Source organism: Aspergillus alliaceus, assembly GCF_009176365.1.
Source record: "Aspergillus alliaceus strain CBS 536.65 unplaced genomic scaffold BDW43scaffold_47, whole genome shotgun sequence".
In the NCBI taxonomy this organism is placed as follows: Eukaryota; Fungi; Ascomycota; class Eurotiomycetes; order Eurotiales; family Aspergillaceae; genus Aspergillus; species Aspergillus alliaceus.
Genome location: NW_022474730.1, coordinates 208,336 through 226,105, shown reverse-complemented (window position 1 = coordinate 226,105; position 17,770 = coordinate 208,336). Strand labels below are relative to the sequence as shown.

Sequence of the window (17,770 nt, the reverse complement as noted above, 5' to 3'; positions counted from 1 at the left end):
TTCTTAGGGCAATCCATACGGACGACAATTTCCTATAATAGTAGGAAGCTTTGAGTGGTCTCCCAGCCTCCCGGATTATCATAATGACTCAAGACGACGTGCCCCTCCATCGAGGAGATCGTGGGTATTAGTTGTTCGTAAGCTACTACTTATTTAAGCTCTAAATGTCCACTGTGTACACCGTATTGTTACATGTATGAAATCCGAGGGAATACGGTAATTTAAAGGACGGTGGTACCTAAGGATATCCCTTCAACGTGCATAATCTACAACTTGTCCTACGAGAATCATGCGAGCTCAATGACAACCCAACGCCGTGCTCCGGAGGAGGTTGCTCTGTGGGTCGTTACATACCCAAGTTCACCCATTCTGAGATGCCACATGTGCTATTCCACCGGTTTGGAAAGGTGCGAGATACGGAAGAATATCTAATAGGTGGATCCCTGGGGATCCATCCTGCTAAATATCTCCAGAAGGGCGGCGTTGCACACCATGGTCAACCCAAGTTAAGGCACGACCATTCATCTGGGACCATTGAAGATCAGATCGAATTCAATAGTCGACAACAAAGTACCGTTTCCCTAGCATCAATCGACGTGTCCTTTGGCATGTCTTGTGATCCATTGCCAAGCTGCAATTGAGTTGGTATGGATTGATCCATTGGCTTTTGCTCCCCTGATCAGCTAAGCTAGCTTAGAAGATAGTGTCAAAAATGGCCAGAATTCATGGACTTTTCGAAACACCACTTCATCTCCTCGTGCGGCCATTCAGGTTCACCCGTCTACCTCCATTTTCTGTACCTACATTAGCAGACAGGAAATAAGGCCACAGGAACCAGCAAGAGTGGATTGAGTGGAGAGGCATGCTGGGGCGAGTGGCTGGATCTAAATCCCGAGGCGAGGATACAGCAGTCTTGGCGACCGACATCTACTCGTTGAGTTCTTCTAGAAAAGCGAGGAAATGGGTAAAGAAGACACAAAAAGGTTCAACTTCGGTGGGGTCCCCCATGTACCCTCTCCTGTAATACCAAACTTGCGTAAGGTACACAAGACGTTTGGTAATGTAAGGAACTATTCTACCGCGTATGCCGCCGGAACGGAAACAGTCCAGCATTTTTTAAGTTGGGGTTCGGCATCACCACTTCCAATAAAAGCAGTAGTACCCCAGTGCGGTGTTCCTGATGTAGACCAGACCGCCTTCCGCCACTGACCTCGTGCGCCACCCCGAGCTGCAAACAATGCAAATATCTTCTTCGTACTCCGCGGTGGGCTGTGAGAGCCGAAAATTTTGCCCACCTTAATCGACGTCAAAAGAGTTGTTTGCACCAAGCATTGGATCTAGCGGGAGTCGTGTTGCAATCTGGATTTCCTATATCAATTCACCCAGATACCTCCTCGTTGCTTTGGGAAAGACAGGCCACCATTTCCCTGAACCCGAGGGCTTGATAATGGCGTCGGAAGCCGCTGAACCACAAGCGTCGGAGACCCCTATGCACGATATTCAAAATGGCGACCCGGTGTCTGATAGTGCTGGAGAGCCTCCTGCAAAGAAAGCAAAGTTAGATGATGCGCCTACGCCTGATAACAACGCAAACAGCGGTGCTCCTCAGCGCAAGAGGGGCATCGCTCCCGTTAAGCCAGAGTATGCATACACGCGAGCAGTTTATTGCGGGGTACCGTATTAACTGACTGAATACTAGATTTATTATCCCAAGGGCGACGAAAACCGAACCAGAATTCAACGACGACGTCGCCGAGGCTGCACACCACAAGGAGCGTGACGGAGAAGAAGCAGGGAAGAAGAAAAACAAGAAGAAGCCTACTGGACAAAATACACATCGCACTTTTGGATCGTCGCAAGACGAAAAGGGCTTGTGCCCAAGTAGAGTTTTTACACCCGAGTTCTCCCCGGGGGTATGCCAATGGGGTGAAAAGTGCCGCTATGAACATGATCTACGAACCTACTTGAAGGAGTGCAAACGTGGTGATCTTACAACTTTCAATGGTGTGTGTCCAGTTTGGGATACGAAAGGCAAATGTTTCTCTGGTTGGAAATGTCGTCTCGTGGGTTCGCACATGATCGAGCAGGAGACCGCAGATGGGAGGAAGGAATTGGTGCTGATTGAGGACGAGGAGCGCAAGAAAAAGGCACAGCCACTCGTTCCATTTGCTGCTGAAGATGGTACTGCCAACATCGCTTCGATGGAAGCTAAGATCGCATTAAACCGGAAGAAGGCTAAGACGCCTCGGGCCGATGCTTATGGAAAATGGCTAGACAAGGCTTCTAGAGAATTAGAGAAAGTCATCCATAATCGGCGCTTTGATGAAGACCCGGAGGACGCTGGCGGGTTTAAGGAAGAGAAAGAAGATAACCGGGCCCGTTATATTGAACCTCCGTTCTTACCATCGGAGAAACGACGCATCTACTTCGGCCCCGAGACCCCAGTTCTAGCTCCTTTAACTACGCAAGGAAACCTTCCATTCCGAAGACTCTGTATAGAGCTTGGTGCACAGTTCACCTACTCCGAAATGGCCATGAGTATGCCCTTGGTCCAGGGTTATAAAGGGGAGTGGGCCTTGATGAGAGCTCATGAGACGGAAATGCTACCCCCAACCATATCTCCAGGGGCCGACATAGTGCAAGGGTACGATCATGCAAAAGATCTTCGATTCGGAGCCCAAATTGCGGCCAACAAATCGTGGCAAGCGCTTAAGGCTACTGAGGCACTGTCTGCATACACCCCAAACCTTCGTGTCATTGATTTAAATTGTGGCTGCCCTATTGACCTGCTCTTCCGTGAAGGAGCCGGGTCTGCTCTTCTTGAACACCCGGCAAGGCTGGAGAAAATCCTTCGCGGTATGAACGGAGTTTCACAAGAAATACCTATCACTGCCAAGATCCGCATGGGGACTAGAGACAACTCGCCCAACGCTCTCAGAGTTGCCGAACGCCTAATCCTTGGAGGTTACGAGTCAAATACCCTTGGGCTAGGCGCCCCGGGTGTGGCAGCCATCACTCTCCATGGACGAAGCAGGCAGCAGCGGTACACAAAACAGGCGGACTGGGAATACATTTCGGAGTGTGCCGCTCTTATCAAGAGACTGAATGAGCAAACGGATCATGTCGCGGATACTATACGAGAGCCGGATCAACGGACCCAGCCGAATGGAGGTAAGACTTACTTCCTTGGTAATGGAGACTGCTACTCGCATCAGGACTACGATGACCATGTAAACAATGCTGGTGTTGACGGTGTGATGGTTGGCCGAGGTGCTTTAATCAAGCCTTGGTTATTTGAGGAGATCCAAGCAGGCCAGTACCTTGACAAGTCAGCGTCTGAGCGGTTATCACTGGTCGAGAAGTTCGCCAAGTATGGTCTGGAGACATGGGGATCAGATGAGCATGGAGTTGGTACTACGAGGCGCTTCCTGCTTGAATGGATGAGCTTCGCCTGCCGCTATGTGCCTATTGGATTGCTTGAATATCTTCCACCGAACATTCAGGATCGGCCGCCCAGCTGGAGAGGTAGAAATGAGATGGAGACTCTTATGGGCAGCCACAACTACAAGGACTGGATCAAAATCACGTAAGTCTTTCTCTTTAATGCCTAGCGGTTCACATGGATGCTAATATGTGCCTCAAGAGAGATGTTCCTCGGCCCAGCTCATAAAGACTTTAAGTTCGAGCCAAAACACAAGTCCAACGCTTGGGATGAGGAAGCGGAGGGTTAAAAGGAGATGATGTCACGAAAACATTAGCAGTAAAGCATATAGATTAGACATGGCAGTGATATGTCCATATTGTATAGAGAGTTCGTACCATGGTCGTCCTCGGCACGTCACGGCCTCAGGCTTGATGTTTCTTACCGCCAGCTTCAGGTTAGGCAGAAGCGTGTCACGTGTCAGTTATTTCAGCTCCGGGCGGTGATGACGTCTTCCCCTTCCGAGAGTGAAAAAGGACCACCTCATCTTCACTGCTCTGAGTACACAACGCCTCTGATCTCATTCTTGTCCGGAAATTTCACTTGTCTCCTGATTCCAAGGCTCTGGATTATATATTCGGAGCTTGTCTCAGCCATAACCTGAGTTCCTGAACCTTTCCTTGGCACTTATTATCTTTTTGTTTACGGCTTCGAGTTTCCCCACAACCACACATCGATTGCAGCCCCTGAAGAAACTTCTATTCTCAATTCTCGAATTAGACTATCGCTCTCAGGCACAATGACTCTATACTACAGCCTTGTAAGTTTCCATTGCAACTCATGCACGGAATGCCACCAAATTCGGCATGTCAAACTTCGACTCGGTGTGGTCTGCTGTTCCGGCTTCAGTCGTACCTAGAATACATCCTGGATTGTTAACATTGCATTGAACCAACATCTACTAACTTTAATCGTGCAGGTATTTTGCCTTCTCGTCTTCGAGATGGTGATCTTTATGGGCCTCGTCTTCCCTCTGCCTTTCACCATCAAGCGGAAGCTGTTCACCTTCATTTCTGAAAGTCCGATAGTAGCAAAATTACAATATGGGATGAAGGTACGCTCGCGGTATTTATTATGCTATATATCTATTATTAACTAGGCTTTCAGATTACTTTTATCTTCATCCTGATTCTCTTCATTGACAGCGTGAATCGAGTGTACCGCGTCCAGCTGGAGGTGGCCAATTTTTCTAAGGAGAACATGGGGTGAGTGGCCTTTCTTGCTTGAATGCGTGTTGTTTTTAGTCTTTGGGAAGATTGTTCTGACGAGATCTTCTACCAACAGAGCCGCCGCCCTCGGCACTGATCGCATGGAAGTCCAGGCCCGGAAGTTCTACTCTCAGCGTAACATGTATCTTTGCGGATTTACTCTCTTCCTGTCTCTTATCCTCAACCGCACCTACACCATGATCCTTGAGACCCTCCGCCTTGAAGACAAGGTCAAGTCTCTCGAGGGTGACAAGAAGGCTGGCGGTAAGGACTCTGCCCGTCTTGCGGAGGCCGGAAATGCCGGCGAGATTGGACGCCTGAAGAAGGAGCTTGACGCCAAGAACCGTGACATTGAAACTCTGAAGAAGCAATGTGAGGGACTTACCCGCGAATATCACAGCCTGGGTGACAAAGTTGCTGGAAAGAGCGACGATGGATCCAAGAAGGATCTATAAATCAATCCTCTGGCCGAAACACAAGTAGCTGTCTCCAGTGAACCCATTCCATAAGATCCCGCAGGATCTTCAGGCAGCTCTCATGGTTTCAAATTTATTATTTGTGGGTATTAAGCGTCTCGCTTATGACTCACCGTGGGATATAATGGTATTAGGGAAAGATTGTGCCGCAAAGCAAGGGACCAATACGCCTGCGCAAAGGATGTATGATCTGTCCTGCTTTCACGAATACGGTGGTAGATTGATTGTGGGTGGGAAATGTTCAAACGCGTGGCGACCGGGAAGAATTACCCGTACTGTGATATCTTATTACCTAGTTGTTTGAATTATCAATCAAATAGCAACCTTAGGTATTTTGCAGCAAATGTACAATATTTCAGTACAAAATGACATTACAAGCCATATTAAACAAGTTGAAATGGCCAACACAGTTCAGATCTCTAATTAGTTTGTAAATGAAAGCGCACTTTCACCTTACTCAGGGGTATATATTGTTGCATACCGTTCCTCTCATGATTAGACCAACGGATAAGACCGAAACAATCGCCTCAATTGTTAAAAGGGGGCATTGGTGGAGCAGATCATTGGTGTATTCCACAGGATCCATGATGAGACGTTAGATTTAGCCTGTGGCGCTGTGGCTGGCGGATCGGAACGCATGTCCGATATGGGGATCTACAACATGTATCGTCATGTTTTTGCGCGCCCCCATCAGACTAGTGATCGAGGACGGTAGTGCATGGCAAAGGGGAGATCCGGCGGTTGCTTAAGCTGGTCTAAAAATGGAAACATAACCCAATGGACATGTCGAACCTTGAAGGGGCGTTAGATTGGTGCATACATACATGTGGTTTTCATACTTTAATCTCAATACTCACCTATCAAGTTAAGCGTATGTTCCATTACTAGACAGATAACCATGCATCTAAACCATAAGCTCCCATGGAATACAGTCTCTTCGCATTTCACCTTCATCAAAGAAAATCCATGCAAGAACCGCGAGACGGATTTTATCATCCATGATCGATTTATTGATCGGCAATCTGCCGAGCTGAACTACTTTACGCGTACTCTTATCTCTACTATTGAGGAGTTCGCAACCACCGAGCGAACCAAGTACCCACCAGCTACCGAACTGCCAACATCCGGGCCTCTCTTCGACACGTCTCTTCTAACCGCCGTCGAACAAAAGTACCATCTCGAACCACACAGGACCAACTCAGCCGTATCCAACCCGCTGTGCGAGAAGTTCCAGAGTGTGGACTACTGGAGCAGCGAGGCCCCATACAACACATCCGACGGTGAGCTAGCCGATGCGGTGAAAATGCTCCTGATCTCGAACCAAATGCTCGCTCTACTACGTCTAGCAAACCATGACAAAATCCCGCTGGAAACACTAGACCACCTAACCTGGGGCCACAGCTTCGGGTTCAATCATGTGGCGGACGTGGCTCTTCAAGCTTACCTGCTATTGAATATTGCGGCAGCCGTGAAGGCCAATGCGAAACCTGGCTCTGCAAATGACACCGTCCGTCTAACGGATACCCAGTGGTTTAGGTCGTTTACAAACTGGGCATTGGGTGATTTTGACTACTCTGCGCAGAATATCCCGCACCGGTTTTTTTGGAATACGAGGGAGATTACTGCTGCACAGTGCTCGTCGTGGGATCCGTTGAGCCTTGGGACGAGGGAGGAAAGGGAGGAGATGAAGGTGTATCTAAAGGTGTGCTTTGAGCTCTTGTATCGTTATGATCTTTTGATGAGGGAGTTAAAGAGAGATCCAGGGTGGACGGGGAGAATACTGGGGATCCTGCGACTGTGGGGGGCTCGATCTGTTACTATGGATGAGTCGGGGTTCTGTTTTACTTGATCTCAAATCTGTTCTTTAGGCGCATATTTGGATATAGTGTTCAGGGACAAAGTGGGCAAAAAAGTGGGCAAATGAGAAACGCGATGGTAGCACAGTTAAAGTGCCGAGGATCTCTTGCTTTCACATCCGGGGATGTGAAGGATGCTACAACTCGGAGACTTTGGTCGTTGCTAGGCCTTCAAGTCAGACGATGACAGATACCCTACTTGATTGGAGATGTCAGGTTGAAAGTACTAACATATAAGCTGCCAAGACTGCCAAGATCATACCCTAATCCAGTGCTGCATGGCGTGGCCAATTGAGTATATACTATAGGCCAGTCGGCAGTGCTGGCAGTCTTAATCTGATCCAAAGCGGAGACCAACGTTTAGGATTCCTTTGCTAACCATGAATTTCCGGGTAATGGATGCATTCTCTAGCCTGCGGCAGTGTAGGTTGAGTAATGTCTAGAAGGACGGCAATGAAAGGGGTGGGGAAGCACATATGGGTTCTTTCAGGAGAACTACGGAGCACCTAGTACATGGATCCATCCATACGGGGCGATATTATTCTTGACGTGTAGTCCGCGTACTCTAGCAATATCAGTAAATAAGGAAGGAGGATATGGTGGATTTGCCACCTTTTACTCGAAAGAAATGATTGATACTACATACGTATATCTTCTGCATTTCCTTGGAGAACTTGATGGATCTGAATCAAGGTCGATATCGAAGAAATGTCTCGTTGGATTTATGGTTAAAAGATATGGGTGAAGAAGGACTTGACTTGGACTAATAATATACGTGTAGACTTGGGGAGAAAAGTAATGAACATCCTTTGATACCTAATAGCTATATACAGAGTAGATCTCGCCAAGGAATTTTAGCAATTATGCACATAATTGCCCCTTGTTCCTAGTCTCCTTACGGAGTGAACCCTGAGAGGAATCAGGAGTCCGGGACATGCATGTACGTACGGGATGTAGTGCGAAGTCACACAAGCCAGGCTAAGAACTCGTTCATTGATGATATCTATATGCTTATTTGCATCATAGAGCATATGATCTACTAGCAGGAATGCATCTGGGAGGTCCTTTCTGTACTAAACGAATTAATATCAGGGTTCCATTGACAACGTCACCTCCGGCATCACCGCTTTTTGTACATCAAACCGAATCTTACCGTAGTTCTCATTTATTCCACTTCATTTCATACCCGAATCCAATCAATATCTGCCCGGTGTAGATGAACGATCTGGGGTGGCATACCTCGGATGAAAGGATTCGAGATTTTGATTTCCCTGCATTCTCTTTCCCCTCTCTCCTTTCTCCGCTCTTCTTTCCATAGTAGGATTTAATTAATATATGATATCGGTATGAGGGGGAATACTCCATAGATGTCCGTGATTGGGCAGTTGACCGCCTTTGCGTATTCGTTCTCGCCCCTCTTTTTTTCCCTTCTCTTCAAGCCTAAATAAAGTATTGACACCGCCCGCTGCTTCAAAACGGTTACCCTGTTGACCGTCCTGTTGTTAATCGTCTTAATTACAACCATTTCGTTATTAATAGAGATTTACAAGAGACGGAAAGAAAGAGAAAAAAAATTCGAACAGAGCTAAAGTAAAAATTAAATCACAAATAAATTACATTTATAAAAATAAAAGAAAAAATTAAAAAATAAAATAAAATAAAAAAAAAAAAAAAAAATTCTTGTAAGAAAAGGAGATTCAATAATTGTGAACAGTTCTCTCTTGCGATCGTGCATCTCTCCCTCCCCACTCAGCTTCTCCTCTTCTCCCCCCCCCTTTTATCAATTGATTTCTCCTCACGGATACTTTACTTCTCTCGTCCGCACCGCAATCCCTCCCACATACCACCCTTCCTCTGACCATATCCTCTCTCATACGCATTCACCATGGCCGCCCCCCAGTCGAAGTACGACGACTATGACTTCCCGATCACTGCGCCGGTTGCTCAGCCTGGTCACCCTGGCCACACCACCCCAGAGCAGGATGCAAAGGTAGAGCAGTTTCGGAGTGAGCTGGAGCAGCTCGGCTACACTGAGAGGCTGGATACTCTGACTTTGCTGCGCTTCTTGAGGGCGAGAAAGTTCGACGTGGCGGCTGCTAAGACTATGTATGTCGGGGGTCTATACCTACTTGTTTGTGGCTTGATTGACTCGCCATCTGCGGAGAACACCAGTGCCATTCGGATGAGACTAGCGCCCATAGCGCCCTCATTCCTAGGCTCGTTTCTTAACGCATGTTCATTCAATGCAAAGTATATGTACTGATACCTACCCTTTAGGTTTGTCGAATGTGAAAAGTGGCGGAAAGAGTTCGGCACGGACGATCTGCCTCGTACTTTCGACTACAAGGAGAAGCCTGAGGTCTTCAAGTTCTATCCTCAGTACTACCACAAAACGGATAAGGTGCGCCCAGCATGGCACATGTGTGACGCGTCCAGTTGCTAATCTTGATTGGAATTGTTGTAGGATGGAAGACCTGTCTACATCGAGAAGCTGGGCAAGATTGATCTCAACGCTATGTACAAAATCACCACCGCCGAGCGCATGTTGCAAAACCTCGTCACGGAGTACGAGAAGCTCGCTGACCCCCGACTCCCCGCTTGCTCACGCAAAGCAGGCAAGCTGCTGGAGACTTGCTGCACCATTATGGACTTGAAAGGCGTCGGTATCACGAGTATTCCTTCGGTGTATGGATATGTTCGTCAGGCCTCTGGCATCTCGCAGAACTACTACCCCGAGCGCCTGGGCAAGCTCTACCTCATTAACGCCCCCTGGGGTTTCAGCGGCGCTTTCAACGCCGTCAAGGGCTTCCTTGACCCCGTGACTGTCGATAAGATCCATATCCTAGGCTCCAACTACAAGAAGGAACTGTTGGCGCAGGTCCCCGCTGAGAACCTCCCCGAAGATTTCGGTGGTACTTGCAAGTGCGCAGGAGGCTGTGAGCTAAGCGACCAGGGCCCCTGGCAAGAAGCAGAATGGGCTAGGGCACCCAAGTGGGCAACACCGAAGGAGGACCTCAACATTGTGAAGAATGAGGATCCAGGTCTCGAGAAGAAGGTCGAGACGCAAGAAGGGTCCCAGGCGACTGCATAGGATTTCCTTTCTCCTTTTCCTTCTTGCCTCTTTTGTTTTGGGTCAATATGAGCGCTGCTGCAGTGTCATGCCGCCTCGTCATATCACCTATAGATGCCCCCCCCTTGGGAGTAGGTTGCATCAACTGTGCCTTGTCATCTCCCTGTGATCGTCTTTGGTTCGCTTAAGTCAACCATTGACTGTCTACCACCTGAAAGACGGCTGTCGGCCTCGCCATTTTGTTTTCACTTTGGTTTGAAATTAGAATTTTGAACAACGCAACGCGGGCGGCGTGAGGTGCTTTTTATAGATGGTCCTGAGAAGAATAAATACTGGGATAGAATATAAAAGTGATTATCTGATTCGGGACTGCTGATTTGAGATTCATGCATACAGAGCGTGAGATTGGTAATTAAAAACGAGTTGCGCTGGGTGACATGTTTCCTTAATATATACTTGTTCCACTAAGTATTCGATAGTAATCATCATTCCCAATAGCAAATTAATACACCCGGTGGTGGACTGGTATCATTCCAAGCCTGGCGCCCAACACCAACTAAGAATCGCCAAAGAGAACAAAAGCAGACCCGTAGTTAAAAAGTTCTCACTTCTTCTCCACAACCTCCGCAGCCCGAGTGGCTCGTTCAGCTTTGCCCACCGTCGATGCTACGGCATTGCCATCGGATGTCCCATCTGCCGCAGAATGGGTCTCATCACCAGGAATAACTTCACCCTGGAGTCGGAGCAAGGTCCGCAACGTATCCTCATACACTTCCGCGATTTCCCCCGAGCGCCATAGTTCTGCTTCGTGGTCGGTGCCAAAGGGCACTTGTAACTTCCACTTCGTTTTCACTGATTTCCGACGTGAGGTGTCTGCATTGGCATCATCGCCCGGCATCCGCTTCGATTCCTGGTCTGCATCAGGCATGTCGACGTCTTCGGTGGTCTGCCTTGCATCGTCTTCATCACCCTGCATGAACTCTTCATCTTCCAGATCACCTTGTTCATCCTCCTCGATCGCTTTCTGCAGTTCTGCGGCATAAGTCTCCGCTGCGCGTTGGGGTGCATCCCGTCGTAACTGTGCTACCGTCGTCGTAAGTGATTCCAACTGTGCGTATAGCGAAGTCACCCGTGCTGCAAGTTTTCCGTCATAAGGTTCGTACTCGACCGTCTCCGCCGGTGCGGTGAACGAAGCCGGGAAAGGAAATTGAGATGATGAAGAATCAAGACCGTTGATGCTAATTGACGAGGAAGCGGAAGTAAAGGTGCGTGTTATGTACTGTTTCCCGTCTCTATTAGTATTAAGGGTTCCAAGTTGGTATCCCGTTGGCAGGGGTCAGCTATGCACCTCATCAACTAGCTCGCGCACTCGCTCGCGCATTGGATCCGGACCATCGTCAGGGTTTGCAGAGGGTGGTAAATGAAGATCGAGTTTCTGGCGCGAAGAAGCGACGGTGTTACCGTAGAGGTATGTGAAATCCGCGGGCGCTTGAAGTTCGATTTTGCGATGCATCATTCCTCCGGGCTATCAGGTAGCACGACTGATTGATCTGATGTGTGAAGAAAGGTTGTGCGTCGTAGAGAGTATGTATCTGTTTTCTCTCCTTCGGGTTAAATGCCACTCGTTCTCATGGGATTCGTCTGTATGGACGCGTCGGGCGAGTACAAAATAGAGTGAGTTCCGCCTCAGGCACCGACGCCGATCCGATCAAAGTTTCGCCCCGCAAACGATGTCATCGATTCACTGTACTTTTTTCTTTTGCTGCCTTCAGCCGAAAAAATCTCTCGTGTCTCGCCATGCCAAGTTTCTGCAATCTACTCTTAGGTCGCGATGAATTACCGGTGGAGCTTTAAGTCTCACTCCTTGTTTTCCTTTAGCCTTTCTTTAATATACTTATAATACAATCCCTAATCCCTAATTCTCATAATTTATTCTCCTGCGTCACTTTCTTTATCTCTTATCGCATTATCTATTCCACCCCTTAATACTTAGCGCCCTCGCATCAGCCCTCAGATATGCGATGATGGTCGGGGTGCAAGTAATACTATTGCAGGACTTGTGATGCTCTTTTAATACTATTGGTCAATTCCAAATTCATCATGGAGAACCGCCTCAGCTTGAATCTGGTCGACAACACGTCCCCTAACCGTCGACTTTCCGACAACGAGGCCCTTTCTGAAGTCACCACAGCCGATGATCTGTCAAGGAGCGCTTCCAGGCGATGGAAAAAGCCTTCAGTGCGGCGGGAACTGACCAAGCGCAAATATAAGAAATGGCAACCACACAAGCTGGGAATCACAGACGACGATGCGGGCAGACTCCCATCAGACGCAAGGTTGTCCCTGACAGCTACGTATACTAACACTGAGGGCGAAAGCCTGATTGACGCTTCTTCCTTGCCTACTACCGACCAACGTGACTTCAATGCCACTGAGGTGGACACCAGCGGTCAAGAGTCAGTGATCGGTCATGGTGTTAGCGGCCTTCGGCCCGGTAGCGAACTGGATATTCTCTACGAGAACCAGCGAGGCTGGTTTTTCTTTGGAATCCCCCTCTACTCTCACGGCTCGCTTCTTAACTTCGACCCAGCTGCCTGGGTTACCCACGATCTCAGAGATAGTCCAGTCAATATCACGAACGCCCAGCTGCCGGATCCGAGTTGGGAGTGGGCTTGGAAGACATGGTACGTAGACATGTCTGGCGACGTGGATGACCAAGGCTGGCAGTATTCTTTCTCATTCAGCTCATCAGCCTGGCATGGGTCCCATCCTTGGTTTCATTCGTTTGTTCGCAGGCGGCGATGGGTTCGACTACGGGTTAAAAAGGCCTCGGAAAGAAGTCGCCGTGGCCGGTCAGGCTTTGAGATGGCTCATATGCTCAACGAAGACTACTTCACTATTCATACCTCGAAGAAGAGGAGAGCAGTAAGTGCGGGTCGGGCTTCTCAGGGTCCATCTACCCACTTGAGTCGAGCCACAGCCACTGTGGATGAAGGGGTTCCTTTAGAAGAGATTGGGAATATTCCTACTCTCATGCATGCCCTGAAAAATGCGAGGGTAGACCGTGAGAAGCTAGATACTCTTCGAAGGTTTGTGGAGGAGGGAGGCCAAGAGCTGTACTACTTGGATGGAAAGGTAAGCCCATCTCAACTCAAACGCCCGCTACACTGTGGCTAATGAACCTCCAGATCCAAGATATAATGTCAATATTCGTCTTCCAAGCCTCGCGGTGGCAACTGGTGATGTACTTAACTGGCGTCATTGACGAGCTGTCCAAAAAGATATCTGAGGCAACTGGTATGGACGCTGAGGGACTTCGACAGCAGAAAGACTTCCTCACAAAAGCTGTGGATACAGCTAAGCATCATCTCACTGGGCCCGAGATCTTCTCTCCAGAGGGCCGAGTGTCCTCTCCGGAAATGACAGAGATGTTGGATTTGACTCCGGTAGCGAAGAGGGTAAGTTTGTTGGCCAAATCTTCAGGGAGATTCTCCCGCGAGCCGATAGACAATGGTGGAGAGATCAAAGGCATTCCCCAGGCAGCAGAAATCGGGCGCGAAGGGCACATTTTTCAGTATTCATCTTGACCTTTTTGGTTGTAACACAGTTTAGTATACCCGGTTTGGCTGGTTCACTGTACGGTCAGGTGTACCTTCTTCATGGTCACCCAATCCATTTCTCATTGGCATTTTTCATATCACGATAGTAATTTATTCTTATTTCCATCATTTTACGCTCATAAAATTTCTCTGAATATAGTTTATACAAGTTTACGGCGACTTGTCGGTCCGATAGTTGGAGAACGCTGACCGCCTGCCATTCTAACTCAGCAAACATTTTCTGGAGCCTCCGCGTCGGAAGAGCTTCGCCGCAGCTCGAAATAAAGACCTCTCCAGACAGGAGTCAATCCTAGTTTATACCCGGCCTTTCACCCTTTCCATGACTCTGACACTTGCTCCGCATATTCCTCGATGCTGTCGCGTGGCCACCCGTGTCTGAAAAGACATGTATTGCCCACCGTCTTAGACACCATTGCGGCTCCCCCCGAAGAACCTCTCCTATTCCTGTATCCCCGCTGGTTCACAGCTGCAGTTCGTCACCGGAGATCAATCTCAACAGCTCAATATACCCCTACAAGTACCACGAGACTGCGCAACGCGGGCGGATTTGGTCCGGGGACGCACAGGAGGTTGTCGCTTGGTGGTTCTACGAGACGGTGGGCTTCCAGTAACAATGCTGTTAGACCGGATGTAACTGAGGATGCTGGAAGCTCACAGCAGCACGAAGCGTCTACCAGTACACTGGAAAATGGCCAGACTGAGCAGGCTGAGAGCGAGAGCGGACGCGACGAGTTTTCCCCGCATGGACACACTACGGACGACACCAACCCTTCGTTTCCTGCTTCTGCGGAAGAAGATAAGTCGCTTGGAGCGAGACGAAAACGCTTGTTTAATATATTTGCCGACATTCAGTCCAGACCTCACATTTACCATCCGCCATCACCCCCGAAATCAGGTAACTCCGCGAAAGGCAGAGACCTCAAGACCCATACGAGACCATTGGCGGCCGCTCCCAAAGGCCCGGTTCAAGAGAGAACGCGTGCTATTATGAAGAGGTTGTCAGTCAGAGATAGACGGAAATTACGGTTTCGAATGTACTTCAACGAGCGAGCCGAAGCCAAATCGAGGGCGAGGTGGACACTGTGGCCTAAAATTCAAAAGTTACTCGAGGAAATGGAGCAGAATACCACCGTATGGAAGAAGGCAGGTATCCAATATAAAGAGATGCTATTACCAGAGGAGACCGTTGCCCTTCTTGCGGGCGCTACAGACATGGCAATGAGGGAAAATATCTGGCATGTGCCTGTGCACAATGGGTGCAAGGTTCATGTGCTACATCCACGGGAAAGCGAGGGTCAGTACAGGAAAGTTGTATTATCTGGCTCCAAACGAGTGGTAGAATTGGTCGAAGGTCGTATTGCAAAAACGAAAAGCCTTCAAGAAAATGGTGATCCTTTGGTCGATATCCGGAAACCACCGATTCCAGTTTTTCCTTCAATGGAAGCCATGGCGCGGAAAAATATACCGGCGCCGCTTATTCACGGTGTATGGGATCGATATAGAGGGGCTAAGGACCCTGCGACTTTGGATGTGCTTCTCCCTCAATCGCAGAATTTGTCGAGCGTCAGAGAATTTGCGGAGCAAGTGGATGAATTAACACGATCAGTGCCTTCTTATGGCGCCCCTCAGGGCAATCCTCACTATCGGAGAATCGCTAAATCTCTGGTCAAAATGTTCAAGAATGATCGGTACCATAGCTTCTTGTCGAGCGCCGCCGTCAATACAGCGCTCTCTTTCCTCCTTGATCGAGATTTTGTGGGCTACGCGCGCACCATCTTTCTCATCGCTGAGCATGTCGTAACCGTAGATTCCTTTAACATCGTGTTGAAGTTCGCGGCTCAGAGGCAGAATATGATGTTATACCACCAGTTCCTAATGACAATGCCACGATTGGATATCCGACCGAATTCAGATACCTGGCTTACATTCCTCGAGTGCCTTATCTCCCCGAAATCGAAGGGGGCTCTCGTCTCGCTTATGATAGAGAAAGGCTATCTCAGCGGATCTAGCGCCATACGGACCGCGTTGCAGGTGACGATACAGGAAACCTTTCTTGCACATTTAGAGAGTGGCAAAAGCGTGGAGTCTTTTTTCAATATGCTTATTGACACATGTGGTGCCAATTGGTTCCCGCCATCACTCATAAATCAGATGTTGAGTGTCGCTGCCACGCGGAAGGACGTTCCAACCATGGAGCGATTACTTCACATTTGCAAAACGCAAGGTCTTGCTGTCAATAGTGGCACCGTCACCCAAATCATCTCGATGTTTCGCAAGGATCTCTTTTCCCTCCTCCGGTATCTGTTCCAATTCATCGACCGCCCTGAGATGAAGCTCGAGAAAAACGCTTGGGAGAGACTTTTCCTGATGGCCTTCAAAGGACGACACTATAATACTTGCCGTGTGCTATGGAGATACGCATGCATATATAAGGGCGTGACACATAAAATGCGGCAGACTGTGCTTACATCGCTCGTTCGCAATGCATCCTATCGAAAAAGTGGAGGTCAGTACAATGAGCTTTGGCTCACCAGCGCGGGCAAAGTCATTGTGGGAATTGACCTTCACCTTCCACATTATCCACTGGATGACAAACTCGCGAAGTTTATACCATCTGAGTTCAATCGGAACCCGGTTGCCTATCTTGCGACTTTCGCGTCTGCTGGTGAGGAGCGTAAGAAGCAGCAACGCCTGGCGTCAGCACTGATACTACGTGATATAGATTGTGGACCGATGTACCGACCTTTGAGGTCAATGGGGATCATGTTGGAGGCGGCAGCAGTGCTGGATCAGGAGTGGAATTGGATCCCTCGGCCCACACAGTGGTTGGTGCAAAATGCCATTCAGGTTCCTGTGGGCAAAAAGTCGAGCTATGTGCAGTGAACATGGTTGAAGTCTCTCCTGGGGCTGAACTATGCTCATCTCCTTTGCTCAATGACTCAATTCCAACATCTTCCACATATCTCGATTATACGCTTTGTTGAAGTTTGGGCTCAGCAGCCTTATTTGTACATATACCTTTGTAAAATAACCCTCCCCTTTTCTATATAATGCCATGTATAGACACCCTAGAAATAGACTTCCACTATTGCCCATGAACCCAACGATTGGTTGTATTAAATCTTCCCATATATGTATTCATCACTCATATTGTCTATTGTCATAATTGCGTAGTCTATATGCTATTCACAAAAAGAAGCGATCGGCTATTTGATTTCATCCATCATCGGTTGCCATTTCCATGAAGCAAAGCCGGCGGTGGAGGAGCAATCGGACCGGACATTTCAGGTCGAATATCAGCAGGCGGTCCGTACGGATCGTAAGACGTCCGGATAGATCCCACACCCTCCTTGAGATATAATACCAAGCGATATGCCGAATTGCCGTTTAGATAGTATCGATGCAGCCTTTTACTACGCAGAAAACCCAGTCGCTCATAGAGCTTGATGGCCGCCGTATTTGTGATTTCAGTCTCGAGTGCGATCTGCATGACGAGCACCTATCAGTCTAATCTTTTCCGGATGGACGCACAAGTGAAACTCGGTGGGACCGTGAAACAAACCTCATCCGCATCACGCGCAATCATCGCATCGATGGCCATTCTGACCAATTTCGTGGCAATTCCCCGGCCGCGATACTCTTCGCGCACCGCCAACATAGCAATATACCCTCTTAACGGGCCACCGCGATGCGGTTCCAGTTTCGAGACCACAACACCAACCATGGGGTCCGGCTGTGTATCGTCCATGGCCATGAAACAGAGGTCACCCCATTGGTACAGGAAATACCGGTATACGTAGATACTGTACGGCTCGGACAGGTCTTTGGAGATTAGTTGCCGCATGGCGGCGACATATTCGTCCTCGCGTGCGCCGTCATAACGGGTGTAGCGGAGGTCGGACGGTGGTGCAGCGGAGACTGCGGTGGGAGTAGCGTCATGGCTCATTCCGGCCGCGTTTTCGGACTCATTGAGAGAATCCAATGAATCTATATTGTTTTTATGGGAACTGCGACAAGCGCAAAGTGTATGGCTATGAGTTGTGAGTGGGTGGGTGGGAG

At 48.7% G+C, this 17,770-nt stretch overlaps 8 protein-coding genes across 8 annotated transcripts; 6 read left to right on the top strand and 2 right to left on the bottom strand.

The window, feature by feature from the left end:
* Positions 1–1,447: 1,447 nt before the first annotated feature.
* On the top strand, positions 1,448–4,116 carry dus3 (tRNA dihydrouridine synthase DUS3; the record flags this gene model as incomplete). The annotated part of the gene is made up of 3 exons (XM_032049389.1): positions 1,448–1,641; positions 1,700–3,586; positions 3,644–4,116. The coding sequence occupies 3 exons, from the start codon at positions 1,448–1,450 to the stop codon at positions 3,729–3,731; spliced, it is 2,169 nt and encodes a 722-aa protein (XP_031896854.1). The 3' UTR covers positions 3,732–4,116.
* On the top strand, positions 3,977–5,372 carry BDW43DRAFT_174848 (putative BAP31 domain protein). The gene is made up of 4 exons (XM_032038789.1): positions 3,977–4,241; positions 4,401–4,535; positions 4,589–4,686; positions 4,766–5,372. The coding sequence occupies exons 1-4, from the start codon at positions 4,221–4,223 to the stop codon at positions 5,142–5,144; spliced, it is 633 nt and encodes a 210-aa protein (XP_031896853.1). The 5' UTR covers positions 3,977–4,220; the 3' UTR covers positions 5,145–5,372.
* Positions 5,373–5,968: 596 nt separating this feature from the next.
* BDW43DRAFT_321716 (uncharacterized protein) lies at positions 5,969–7,245 on the top strand. Its single transcript, XM_032049388.1, has one exon. It carries the CDS (start codon positions 6,064–6,066, stop codon positions 7,012–7,014), a length of 951 nt encoding a protein of 316 aa, XP_031896852.1. The 5' UTR covers positions 5,969–6,063; the 3' UTR covers positions 7,015–7,245.
* A 1,490-nt stretch (positions 7,246–8,735) lies between these two features.
* BDW43DRAFT_174791 (SEC14 family lipid-binding protein) lies at positions 8,736–10,404 on the top strand. The gene is made up of 3 exons (XM_032038787.1): positions 8,736–9,127; positions 9,299–9,422; positions 9,486–10,404. The coding sequence occupies exons 1-3, from the start codon at positions 8,907–8,909 to the stop codon at positions 10,110–10,112; spliced, it is 972 nt and encodes a 323-aa protein (XP_031896851.1). The 5' UTR covers positions 8,736–8,906; the 3' UTR covers positions 10,113–10,404.
* A 291-nt stretch (positions 10,405–10,695) lies between these two features.
* Positions 10,696–11,604, bottom strand: BDW43DRAFT_314450 (uncharacterized protein; the record flags this gene model as incomplete). Its single annotated transcript, XM_032047803.1, has 2 exons — positions 10,696–11,370; positions 11,440–11,604. 2 exons carry the CDS (start codon positions 11,602–11,604, stop codon positions 10,696–10,698), a joined length of 840 nt encoding a protein of 279 aa, XP_031896850.1.
* A 244-nt stretch (positions 11,605–11,848) lies between these two features.
* BDW43DRAFT_174794 (uncharacterized protein) lies at positions 11,849–13,716 on the top strand. Its single transcript, XM_032038788.1, has 2 exons — positions 11,849–13,226; positions 13,280–13,716. Exons 1-2 carry the CDS (start codon positions 12,192–12,194, stop codon positions 13,676–13,678), a joined length of 1,434 nt encoding a protein of 477 aa, XP_031896849.1. The 5' UTR covers positions 11,849–12,191; the 3' UTR covers positions 13,679–13,716.
* A 163-nt stretch (positions 13,717–13,879) lies between these two features.
* Positions 13,880–16,719, top strand: BDW43DRAFT_287112 (uncharacterized protein). The gene has a single exon (XM_032043117.1). It carries the CDS (start codon positions 14,063–14,065, stop codon positions 16,592–16,594), a length of 2,532 nt encoding a protein of 843 aa, XP_031896848.1. The 5' UTR covers positions 13,880–14,062; the 3' UTR covers positions 16,595–16,719.
* A 114-nt stretch (positions 16,720–16,833) lies between these two features.
* On the bottom strand, positions 16,834–17,770 carry BDW43DRAFT_287111 (peptide alpha-N-acetyltransferase MAK3). Its single transcript, XM_032043116.1, has 2 exons — positions 17,274–17,770; positions 16,834–17,195 (listed from the first exon to the last, which is right to left on the bottom strand). Exons 1-2 carry the CDS (start codon positions 17,655–17,657, stop codon positions 16,935–16,937), a joined length of 645 nt encoding a protein of 214 aa, XP_031896847.1. The 5' UTR covers positions 17,658–17,770; the 3' UTR covers positions 16,834–16,934.

Bases quoted from the DNA above. Each gene is read 5' to 3' on its own strand.
- BDW43DRAFT_287112 (XM_032043117.1), top strand. From the start codon at position 14,063: ATGCTGTCGCGTGGCCACCCGTGTCTGAAAAGACATGTATTGCCCACC.
- BDW43DRAFT_174848 (XM_032038789.1), top strand. From the start codon at position 4,221: ATGACTCTATACTACAGCCTT. The intron at 4,536-4,588 runs GTACGCTCGCGG...CTAGGCTTTCAG, and splicing joins AATTACAATATGGGATGAAG to ATTACTTTTATCTTCATCCT. The intron at 4,687-4,765 runs GTGAGTGGCCTT...TTCTACCAACAG, and splicing joins TTTTCTAAGGAGAACATGGG to AGCCGCCGCCCTCGGCACTG.
- BDW43DRAFT_174794 (XM_032038788.1), top strand. From the start codon at position 12,192: ATGGAGAACCGCCTCAGCTTGAATCTGGTCGACAACACGTCCCCTAAC. The intron at 13,227-13,279 runs GTAAGCCCATCT...ATGAACCTCCAG, and splicing joins TGTACTACTTGGATGGAAAG to ATCCAAGATATAATGTCAAT.
- BDW43DRAFT_174791 (XM_032038787.1), top strand. From the start codon at position 8,907: ATGGCCGCCCCCCAGTCGAAGTACGACGACTATGACTTCCCGATCACT. The intron at 9,128-9,298 runs GTATGTCGGGGG...CCTACCCTTTAG, and splicing joins GTGGCGGCTGCTAAGACTAT to GTTTGTCGAATGTGAAAAGT. The intron at 9,423-9,485 runs GTGCGCCCAGCA...GAATTGTTGTAG, and splicing joins ACTACCACAAAACGGATAAG to GATGGAAGACCTGTCTACAT.
- BDW43DRAFT_287111 (XM_032043116.1), bottom strand. From the start codon at position 17,657: ATGAGCCATGACGCTACTCCCACCGCAGTCTCCGCTGCACCACCGTCC. The intron at 17,196-17,273 runs GTTTGTTTCACG...CTCGTCATGCAG, and splicing joins TTGCGCGTGATGCGGATGAG to ATCGCACTCGAGACTGAAAT.
- BDW43DRAFT_321716 (XM_032049388.1), top strand. From the start codon at position 6,064: ATGCATCTAAACCATAAGCTCCCATGGAATACAGTCTCTTCGCATTTC.